Source organism: Pleurodeles waltl, chromosome 9, assembly GCF_031143425.1.
Source record: "Pleurodeles waltl isolate 20211129_DDA chromosome 9, aPleWal1.hap1.20221129, whole genome shotgun sequence".
Taxonomy (NCBI): Eukaryota; Metazoa; Chordata; class Amphibia; order Caudata; family Salamandridae; genus Pleurodeles; species Pleurodeles waltl.
The window spans coordinates 1120500031-1120512149 of NC_090448.1; the positions used below are offsets into that span (position 1 = coordinate 1120500031).

General features: G+C 46.1%; 1 protein-coding gene across 1 annotated transcript in view; it reads right to left on the minus strand.

The window, feature by feature from the left end:
• TEDC1 (tubulin epsilon and delta complex 1) overlaps positions 1-12119 on the minus strand; it is a 425884-nt gene that overhangs the window by 356885 nt on the left and 56880 nt on the right. The window contains exon 3 of the mRNA XM_069208844.1: positions 8707-8909. Within this exon, the coding sequence (XP_069064945.1) occupies positions 8707-8909 (203 nt within the window). The remainder of the gene's footprint in view (positions 1-8706; positions 8910-12119) is intronic.

Consider the following 12119-nt stretch of genomic DNA (forward strand, 5'->3'; position numbering starts at 1 on the left):
CCTGGGAGCCACAGGCTCCAGAACCCAGACTTTCTGCCCTGGTTGGAACTCAACCAGTGCAGCCTTTTGGTCATACCAAAACTTCTGGAGCTGTTGGCTGGCCTCAAGGTTTTTGGTTGCCTTTTCCATGTACTCTGCCATTCTAGAGTGAAGGTCAAGTACATAGTCCACTATGTCTTGTTTAGGCTCATGGAGAGGTCTCTCCCAGCCTTCTTTAACAAGAGCAAGTGGTCCCCTTACAGGATGACCAAACAGAAGTTCAAAGGGTGAGAATCCTACTCCCTTCTGTGGCACCTCTCTGTAAGCGAAAAGCAGACATGGCAAGAGGACATCCCATCTCCTTTTGAGTTTTTCTGGGAGCCCCATGATCATGCCTTTTAATGTCTTGTTGAATCTCTCAACCAAGCCATTAGTTTGTGGATGGTATGGTGTAGTGAATTTGTAAGTCACTCCACACTCATTCCACATGTGTTTTAGGTATGCTGACATGAAGTTGGTACCTCTGTCAGACACCACCTCCTTAGGGAACCCCACTCTGGTAAAGATACCAATGAGGGCCTTGGCTACTGCAGGGGCAGTAGTCGACCTAAGGGGAATAGCTTCAGGATACCTGGTAGCATGATCCACTACTACCAGGATATACATATTTCCTGAGGCTGTGGGAGGTTCCAGTGGACCAACTATGTCCACACCCACTCTTTCAAAGGGGACCCCCACCACTGGAAGTGGAATGAGGGGGGCCTTTGGGTGCCCACCTGTCTTACCACTGGCTTGACAGGTGGGGCAGGAGAGGCAAAACTCCTTAACCATGTTGGACATATTGGGCCAGTAGAAGTGGTTGACTAGCCTCTCCCACGTCTTGGTTTGTCCCAAATGTCCAGCAAGGGGAATGTCATGGGCCAATGTTAGGATGAACTCTCTGAACAGCTGAGGCACTACCACTCTCCTAGTGGCACCAGGTTTGGGGTCTCTGGCCTCAGTGTACAGGAGTCCATCTTCCCAATAGACCCTATGTGTTCCATTTTTCTTGCCCTTGGACTCTTCAGCAGCTTGCTGCCTAAGGCCTTCAAGAGAGGGACAGGTTTCTTGTCCCTTACACAGCTCCTCCCTTGAGGGTCCCCCTGGGCCTAAGAGCTCAACCTGATAAGGTTCAAGCTCCAAAGGCTCAGTTCCCTCAGAGGGCAGAACTTCTTCCTGAGAAGAGAGGTTCCCTTTCTTTTGCTGTGTTGCAGTTGGTTTCCCAACTGACTTTCCTGTTCTCTTGGTAGGCTGGGCCATTCTTCCAGACTCCAGCTCTACTTGTTCACCCTGTGCCTTGCATTGTGCTCTTGTTTTCACACACACCAGTTCAGGGATACCCAGCATTGCTGCATGGGTTTTTAGTTCTACCTCAGCCCATGCTGAGGACTCCAGGTCATTTCCAAGCAGACAGTCCACTGGGATATTCGAGGAGACCACCACCTGTTTCAGGCCATTGACCCCTCCCCATTCTAAAGTAACCATTGCCATGGGATGTACTTTTCTCTGATTGTCAGCGTTGGTGACTGTGTAAGTTTTTCCAGTCAGGTATTGGCCAGGGGAAACCAGTTTCTCTGTCACCATGGTGACACTGGCACCTGTATCCCTCAGGCCCTCTATTCTAGTCCCATTAATTAAGAGTTGCTGTCTGTATTTTTGCATGTTAGGCGGCCAGACAGCTAGTGTGGCTAAATCCACCCCACCCTCAGAAACTAGAGTAGCTTCAGTGTGGACCCTGATTTGCTCTGGGCACACTGTTGATCCCACTTGGAGACTAGCCATACCAGTGTTACCTGGATGGGAGTTTGGAGTGGAACCTTTCTTGGGACAGGCCTTGTCTCCAGTTTGGTGTCCATGCTGTTTACAGCTATGACACCAGGCCTTTTTGGGATCAAAGTTTTTACCCTTGTACCCATTGTTTTGTGAAGAGGCTCTGGGCCCACCCTCCTGTGCAGGTTTTTGGGGGCCTGTAGAAGACTCTTTACTATTTTTAGTTTTGGTTGTCTCATCACCCTTCCCCTGGGGAGTCTTTGTGACCCCTTTCTTTTGGTCACCCCCTGTTGAAGTCTTGGACACCCTTGTCTTGACCCAATGGTCCGCCTTCTTTCCCAATTCTTGGGGAGAAATTGGTCCTAGGTCTACCAGATGCTGATGCAGTTTATCATTGAAACAATTACTTAATAGGTGTTCTTTCACAAATAAATTGTACAGCCCATCATAATTACTTACACCACTGCCTTGAATCCAACCATCTAGTGTTTTCACTGAGTAGTCTACAAAGTCAACCCAGGTCTGGCTCGAGGATTTTTGAGCCCCCCTGAATCTAATCCTATACTCCTCAGTGGAGAATCCAAAGCCCTCAATCAGGGTACCCTTCATGAGGTCATAAGATTCTGCATCTTGTCCAGAGAGTGTGAGGAGTCTATCCCTACACTTTCCTGTGAACATTTCCCAAAGGAGAGCACCCCAGTGAGATCTGTTCACTTTTCTGGTTACACAAGCCCTCTCAAAAGCTGTGAACCATTTGGTGATGTCATCACCATCTTCATATTTAGTTACAATCCCTTTAGGGATTTTCAACATGTCAGGGGAATCTCTGACCCTATTTATGTTGCTGCCACCATTGATGGGTCCTAGGCCCATCTCTTGTCTTTCCCTCTCTATGGCTAGGATCTGTCTTTCCAAAGCCAATCTTTTGGCCATCCTGGCTAACTGGATGTCCTCTTCACTGGAGTTATCCTCAGTGATTTCAGAGGTGTTGGTCTCTCCTGTGAGGGAACCAGCATCTCTGACTATTATTTTTGGAGTCAGGGTTTGAGGGACCCTGTTCTCCCTAGATAGGACTGGTAGGGGGGAATTTTCCTCCAAGTCACTATCCTCTTCCTCTGAGTTGCCACCCTCAGAGGGGTTGGCCTTTTCAAACTCTGCCAAAAGCTCCTGGAGCTGTATTTTGGTAGGTTTGGGGCCCATTGTTATTTTCTTTATTTTACAGAGTGACCTTAGCTCCCTCATCTTAAGATGGAGGTAAGGTGTGGTGTCGAGTTCCACCACAGTCACATCTGTGCTAGACATTTTGCTTCTAAAAGTTGGAATACTTTTTAAGAATCTACAACTGGTTCTAGAATCTAATTCAAACTTTTACAAACTTTTAAACTCTAAAAGAAATGCTAAACAGGATCTAACACAAGGCCCTAGCAGGTCTTTTAAGAATTTAGAAAACTTTTCAAATTGCAAAAATCAATTTCTAATGACAATTTTGGAATTTGTCGTGTGATCAGGTATTGGCTGAGTAGTCCAGCAAATGCAAAGTCTTGTACCCCACCGCTGATCCACCAATGTAGGAAGTTGGCTCTGTATGTGCTATTTCAAAGTAAGGAATAGCATGCACAGAGTCCAAGGGTTCCCCTTAGAGGTAAAATAGTGGTAAAAAGAGATAATACTAATGCTCTATTTTGTGGTAGTGTGGTCGAGCAGTAGGCTTATCCAAGGAGTAGTGTTAAGCATTTGTTGTACATACACATAGACAATAAAGGAGGTACACACACTCAGAGACAAATCCAGCCAATAGGTTTTTGTATAGAAAAATATCTTTTCTTAGTTTATTTTAAGAACCACAGGTTCAAATTCTACATGTAATATCTCATTCGAAAGGTATTGCAGGTAAGTACTTTAGGAACTTTAAATCATAAAAATTGCATGTATACTTTACAAGTTATTGACAAATAGCTGTTTTAAAAGTGGACACTTAGTGCAATTTTCACAGTTCCTGGGGGAGGTAAGTTTTTGTTAGTTTTACCAGGTAAGTAAGACACTTACAGGGTTCAGTTCTTGGTCCAAGGTAGCCCACCGTTGGGGGTTCAGAGCAACCCCAAAGTCACCACACCAGCAGCTCAGGGCCGGTCAGGTGCAGAGTTCAAAGTGGTGCCCAAAACACATAGGCTAGAATGGAGAGAAGGGGGTGCCCCGGTTCCGGTCTGCTTGCAGGTAAGTACCCGCGTCTTCGGAGGGCAGACCAGGGGGGTTTTGTAGGGCACCGGGGGGGACACAAGCCCACACAGAAATTTCACCCTCAGCAGCGCGGGGGTGGCCGGGTGCAGTGTAGAAACAAGCGTCGGGTTCGCAATGTTAGTCTATGAGAGATCTCGGGATCTCTTCAGCGCTGCAGGCAGGCAAGGGGGGGATTCCTCGGGGAAACCTCCACTTGGGCAAGGGAGAGGGACTCCTGGGGGTCACTTCTCCAGTGAAAGTCCGGTCCTTCAGGTCCTGGGGGCTGCGGGTGCAGGGTCTCTCCCAGGCGTCGGGACTTAGGATTCAAAGAGTCGCGGTCAGGGGAAGCCTCGGGATTCCCTCTGCAGGCGGCGCTGTGGGGGCTCAGGGGGGACAGGTTTTGGTACTCACAGTATCAGAGTAGTCCTGGGGTCCCTCCTGAGGTGTTGGATCTCCACCAGCCGAGTCGGGGTCGCCAGGTGCAGTGTTGCAAGTCTCACGCTTCTTGCGGGGAGCTTGCAGGGTTCTTTCAAAGCTGCTGGAAACAAAGTTGCAGCCTTTCTTGGAGCAGGTCCGCTGTCCTCTGGAGTTTCTTGTCTTTTCGAAGCAGGGGCAGTCCTCAGAGGATGTGGAGGTCGCTGGTCCCTTTGGAAGGCGTCGCTGGAGCAGGATCTTTGGAAGGCAGGAGACAGGCCGGTGAGTTTCTGGAGCCAAGGCAGTTGTCGTCTTCTGGTCTTCCTCTGCAGGGGTTTTCAGCTAGGCAGTCCTTCTTCTTGTAGTTGCAGGAATCTAATTTTCTAGGGTTCAGGGTAGCCCTTAAATACTAAATTTAAGGGCGTGTTTAGGTCTGGGGGGTTAGTAGCCAATGGCTACTAGCCCTGAGGGTGGGTACACCCTCTTTGTGCCTCCTCCCAAGGGGAGGGGGTCACAATCCTAACCCTATTGGGGGAATCCTCCATCTGCAAGATGGAGGATTTCTAAAAGTTAGAGTCACCTCAGCTCAGGACACCTTAGGGGCTGTCCTGACTGGCCAGTGACTCCTCCTTGTTATTCTCATTATTTTCTCCGGCCTTGCCGCCAAAAGTGGGGGCCGGGGCCGGAGGGGGCGGGCAACTCCACTAGCTGGAGTGTCCTGCGGTGCTGTGACAAAGGGGTGAGCCTTTGAGGCTCACCGCCAGGTGTTACAGCTCCTGCCTGGGGGAGGTGTTAGCATCTCCACCCAGTGCAGGCTTTGTTACTGGCCTCAGAGTGACAAAGGCACTCTCCCCATGGGGCCAGCAACATGTCTCTAGTGTGGCAGGCTGCTGGAACTAGTCAGCCTACACAGATAGTCGGTTAAGTTTCAGGGGGCACCTCTAAGGTGCCCTCTGGGGTGTATTTTGCAATAAAATGTACACTGGCATCAGTGTGCATTTATTGTGCTGAGAAGTTTGATACCAAACTTCCCAGTTTTCAGTGTAGCCATTATGGTGCTGTGGAGTTTGTGTTTGACAGACTCCCAGACCATATACTCTTATGGCTACCCTGCACTTACAATGTCTAAGGTTTTGTTTAGACACTGTAGGGGTACCATGCTCATGCATTGGTACCCTCACCTATGGTATAGTGCACCCTGCCTTAGGGCTGTAAGGCCTGCTAGAGGGGTGTCTTACCTATACTGCATAGGCAGTGAGAGGCTGGCATGGCACCCTGAGGGGAGTGCCATGTCGACTTACTCGTTTTGTTCTCACTAGCACACACAAGCTGGCAAGCAGTGTGTCTGTGCTGAGTGAGGGGTCTCCAGGGTGGCATAAGACATGCTGCAGCCCTTAGAGACCTTCCTTGGCATCAGGGCCCTTGGTACTAGAAGTACCAGTTACAAGGGACTTATCTGGATGCCAGGGTCTGCCAATTGTGGACACAAAAGTACAGGTTAGGGAAAGAACACTGGTGCTGGGGCCTGGTTAGCAGGCCTCAGCACACTTTCAATTGTAAACATAGCATCAGCAAAGGCAAAAAGTCAGGGGGCAACCATGCCAAGGAGGCATTTCCTTACAGCCATACATACAGATTAAAAAGAATAGGACTCAAGGATCAGCTCTGAGGAACACCACAATGTGGAGGATGGCTGGCTGAAATGATAAAAACTTAAGCCTCACACACCTTGAAGCTCCTGTTTCCTAAAAAGGATTCCAGCCACTTAAGAGAGTCGCCTGAGAGCCCTACTTCCTGCATTCTCTGGTCGAGGATAGGGTGAGACACCATGTCAAAGGCCGAGCTAAGGTCCAGAATTATCATGGCTGCTGAGCCACCTTGATCTAAAATAGAACGAAGTTCCTCAGCTGCAACCAGTCTCTGTGCTACAGCCTGTTCTAAAGCCTGTCTGGGTGGGGTGGAGAATATCGAAAGTTTCAATGAAGCTAGACAGGTGTTTATTGACATGTCTATTAGGGTCGAGCGCGCAAGCGCTTTAGCCTATTGTAATGTCTCTATGGGCTTTTAACCACACCCACTCTTGCTCCTTTGTGTGCTGAGTTCCCCAGGCGTTTTAACTACACACTTCCTCCTGTTACAATGTGTGATGGCCCCTCCTCCGGGTTTGGTTTGCCTTTCATCCCAGCAGTGATCCTTTTTTGACATTCATGCAGGGAGCTAATAACTGTTGCGCTCACGTTCATGGCGGCTGTGGCGCTTTGAATCGGCTTGTTTATGGAACTGCAAATTGTTGGCAGATTTCAAAACTATTACACATAGAAAAAAGTGATGTGTACAGAAATGTCGACATTTAGCAAACTGAGATTATAATCGCAGAGTCACACTGTCACACCCAGATTGCCCAAAATGCATGCTAAGATTCCCCAGTAGGGCAAAACTCGCTTTTTTGAGGCTACATTCAGCCACTAGGTCTAGTAGGGCTTCGGCAAATTGGAAGGAGGACCGCGAAGGTGGGTGGCAGGGTGGAGGGGAGGTGGGGGGAGGCGGGTGATTCCATTACAATGCCTGAGAAGGTAGAGGTCAGGGCAAACTTTGAAGAAAACTGAAGACTCACACAGCCTTGCATGTCAATGGATGTAAAATTGCCAGTGTATTCCTTCCTAGAGACTATAGCGGCCCGCCTCCTCTGTTCTCCCTATTTTCACTTGCTATTGTGTAGCCAGAAGGGACAGTCATGACTATATCAGGGGCTGACTCATTTTTTAGCCATGTTTCAGTTAGAAACATGCATGAGGCTTCTTCTCCTCCAAAAAGATAAACAGCTTGGTGCTGTTTCGTGAGGGATCTGCAATTTAAAAGATACATCTGCTTCTTATGGGAGAGGCATGGTGACTTACGCAGTTTAGCACTAACGACCAGTGTAGTGAGGTGTCCTGTTTTCCAGTTACAATTCATGCAGATGGCAGGTATATCCAGCGGTGGTATTGCCTTCCTGCATTTGTTTACCATCCACTTATTGAACTGTAGCAATGTATCGCCAGTGTAAGTTAGATGATGTTTTTTAAAAAAATGAGCAGAATTTTAGGACCCAGCCAGACGCTGACGGGCAGAGGGGCTTGCCTTTGGCGCACCGGTGGTGCTGGTCCACGCTGTGGTACGCCTTAAGTACAGGGTCAACCAAATGCAGAAATGCCTTGACCACTTTCCAAAATGGCGGTGCCAGTCAAGATTAATGGCAACCAGGATGTGATTGAAGTGGCACTAAACACAACCACTAATGAAAAGATAAAAACGGCCCCTGTCGTCCACCCCTAACGGCACACAGCCAATACACAAAAATAAAAGGAGTCTCCCCCCCACCTCAACAAAGATAAATACAGAAATAGTAGCAAACAGCAGCAATCAGGCACATTTTGATGAAGCAACAGTGTGGAAACGTAGTCCAGATCTGGATGTGAAGAACTAGGGTACAATGGAATCAACAGTACCATAAAGGCTGCTCGTTGTTTGCTGCAATGCGTGGTCACAGGGCGCTATTAGGTTTGTGCAGGAGTACTGTGAAACTGGGAAATGCAGGACAAGTGGTTACAAGATACCAAAAATATCGGAACCTGTTAAAAATAGGCATATTTTAAAGAAAGATGGACATGTCCTACTTCAATTCTAATATGTGAAAAATGTGTCCGCATTTTCTTCTAGCAGCTGCTTTATTTGCTCTTCTGATATCGATATAGCTATATTGATGACCCTTTGATATAGCAAGTCACATTGGCCCTCCAAGCTTTCCCTAACCATCATGCACTTGGATGAAAAGTGACACTCAGCAATACTGACTGACAAAGCCTGCCATATAGCCTACTCAAGCAAACTACTGACAAGTACCATCAGGGCTACCTATATTCTAAGAGGACACTGGAAAATAATAGTCTCAGCATGCACAAGTTTCCCAACCGTGCTGAATGAGAGTTGATGGTCATCGGAGAGGAAATAATGGAGACAACATGATGCTAGTTTTGGGATGGTGCTTAATTGACTACTCAAACAATATTATGCATTCTGTTTTCACGCCACATGTATTCCAGATTTTATACAAAGCAACCTGCACCCAGCTTCAGTAACACAGGAAGCCCCCTTGGAGGTCAGGCAGTTACAACAATATTTGGTGGATTGAATACACCACAGCAGGGTTATACATTTAGAATGCAGCAATATAGGTGCATTACAGGTGGTCAGAGATGCACAGCGTATTCTTGTACAGTGGGGTACATATTAGACATAAGTGCTTACCGTGCACACAGATATTTCATCTCCCAGCACGAGCTTGCTAGCCTCCAACAGCTTCTCCAGAAGGTGGATTTTGTGCAGAAGCCACGAGAATGCCAATAACAGCTCTCTGCTCCCTTGTGAGCCCTCCTCAGGGAGTCGATAGAATTCAGAGACACCATAGCCGTGGTACCACAGCACTGACTTCACAAATCGGATCTGGACATCTGCAAAGAATGGCCATACCCATCTCAGAATGAGAAACCATGACAAGGATCAGGGTATGAAGACAGGAAAAAGGCGAGAGAACATTCGAAATATATTCTTCACATTGAGGTTTGGAGTGTTTCCTCATGGCATGATATGAGGCACTAAAGACCCACAACAATGTACCCTGGAATTATAACTAGATGATGTATTTAATAGTTACTTATCTGTAACAATGATTCACAGGTGTGGGCAGCTTGCACAGATTCATATTTTAATACTCAAGTCTCAAGTTTAAAAAGCATCTTTAGTTTACCTACTTTATGAAGTTCCTCTAGTACATTTGGAGCTTGAGAACATCAGAAGTTATTAAGGGAAGCGGACATCTCTTTTATTTATTCTCTTTGTTTTTTTTGTTTTGTTACTGCAGAGCAGCTTCATGGCATTCTACTACACAGACTAGTAAAGGTGAGGCTGAGATAAGGATGGATTATGGTTTGGTGGAAGATTGACCTGCTTCAATGTTATTTTTATTGCATCTTTGACATTATAAAAATTCTGGGAAACAGACCTACTAGTTTTGGCAGGGAAATGTATTTGATCTCTTAACTACTCTGGACTATTATCAGTAGGCACCACTACCTCCTGTTTGGTCACGCCTCGACACCCCTCAAGCTACATCAGGGGTGATGGCACTCTTAAGAGCAATTTACTCAAATCTGTCAATAGCTGGATTTAAGTGTTGCAGAAGGTCAAATACACTGCAGAAAGCCCTGTCTGCCATTGCCCCTACTTCTGCACAGTGACGTCCTCTGACAGACGGTCTTTTAAATAGCGTCCCAGTTAAAATGTGTTTCAATATGTACCACTCGGAGCTTTTAAAACAGTAAATCTTGGATTTTAACTTAATGGATAGCAATTGCTCCCGGCACTATGTAAAATATATATTTACAGACGAGACTCAACTCTTACTAGAGACGAGGAGGAAAAATATTCCTCTAGGTCCGCCATCCTTCATCAGCCTACCAGCTCGCTTCTCTACAGAATTAGGTTTACTTTTCTAACTATGTGCATTTCCCTTTAATTACATTTTCTTTCTAGAGTCCTCAGTCACCACGTGAATTGTTTGTATTGGTTGAAAGCTGTTTTGACCAAGCTTCAGCGCTTTCCCTCGGCAAAAATCCCATGGTGAAGCAGTTTACTCATTTCAAAGACTTGAAATGTGGTGATCCGCCCAGCAGCTGGAGGAAACCCGCAGACATTTAACAGGTGAAGATAGTGCAAAATACACACACACGTGCTCACTACATGCACCAAAATCAAGAAGAAGCATTACTGGTTACAGTAGATTAAATGCCCTTAGAATTTCCCTCTCAGCTCGTCACATCCCTGGCTTCCCATCGGTGCAACTGATATTCACCCACCCGCCTGACTGACTGACTGACAAGTACGGCCACTCTCTCATCAGCTTCACCCTCCCCACAACTCCCAAACTCCACCTCTTGTTGCAAAACAAATAAAATAGGTCCTGCCAACCCCAGGCTGCTGAAACCTCAATGCTGGTGAAATTCCAAAATTAAAAAAACCTTATCCTCCAAAAAACAAAGATAAAAAAAGACCAGTAAAATGCGACTTGGTGCCGTAAACAAGAAAATAGGCGAGCAGAAATGAGGGAAGTAGTAATAGCAAGGAAGAGAGAAATAGGAGCAGTGTTATAGTTGCTATGGTGTATGGCAGGGGTATGGTGATATAGGTAGATTTAGATGTCCCATGTAAAATATAGGGTGCAGGGAATTAGGTAGAGGGACAGAAGAAAAGGAACTAGGGCAAGAAACAAGGGTATAAGTAGGGTTAAAGATACCTGGATCTGGGGAAGGGATAGGCAAGGATATAGGCACTAGAGTCTAGCTACAGGTAGAGATACTAGGGTCTAGGTATAGTACAGTTTTGAAGGAGGTATTAGTATAGAGGTAATACGCTACAGGAGAGGTAAAGGGGTATTGGCAAAAGTAGATAAAAAAATATAGAAATTCCTGAATAAGAAGGAGGAGCATGAGTGGGTTGCTGTGTTGTGTGTGAAGGAACCAGAAACAGACTACTATAATAGATATTCCACTGGCCTAGAGAACAGTCCAAAATAAGGTTAAAATTGAATCATGCCTAAGTATTTAATTTCCTTGGAGGACTGACACCTTGAAGTGGTTGAGGGGCTTGTGCATCTCAATGACCTGGAGAGCTATGCCGACGGGAACTTAGTCTCATGGCAGGGTTGCCCAAGCCGGATAGGTCAAAGTGTAGACACCTGATGAAGTGCAATCCACTGGTCCTCCAGGAAGGGCACAAGACTAACAACCTTGTTCCATAAAAAAGCATTTGTTACTGAAAGAGCTGCAAGAACCATAAAATCTTCGGGCCATGAAGCCAGAGTTGCTGCAAAACCAAATTTATTAAGAGAATAAGAGTGATCAACCGAAATGCATTGGGGGTTGTTTGGGCACACAAAAGGAATCTTTTAAGCCTAACCAAATGGTTCAATGGTCCAAAAACACATACACCACGATATTCAATTATTAACAAGTGGTGGCTTGCTAGTTTGTTGTGCAATCTCATTCCCCCTTCAAGAGAAAGCCCCCAGTTATTATTTTAAACTCTGATCTATGAGCCTCTGCTGTGACTTGGAATTCCTTAATGGAATGTCGCTAACTGAAATGTGGCGTTAAAATGGACTTCAGCTGCAACCTCATTCGCACAACTCTGAAAACAGGGTCAGCTGCTGTGTGCCGATGAAGTCAGGGCCTTTGAGCAAGTTGCACATAACAGGTGTGTACATGTGAAAATTGATCAAAGATGGATGTTGTCTGACTCAGCCTGGCATGGGCCTACAGGTAGAGCTGTGGCAGAGGGCATCCAGTCTAAATTGTCATAATTTAATTTGAGACCTAAAGGAAATGCACCAGTCATTTATTGTTGAAATGTGTAATGTTTCAATTGAGCACGTTATGGTTAAATTGTATTAAACATATCTTTGGATTGGAAAATGGTGCAAGGATCAGAGACACTGACTTGTCCATATTTTGTCACACTACGAATTCATATCTGATGCTAATTTGCTGTAGGCTAAGACCTTACAAAGATTTATGAAAGAGCAAATCTTCCTGAACCAAACTTCAATTAAATCTGGCCTTTGAGCTACCTGGCTCAGTGAGTCAATTACTCTGCTATTCCACCTT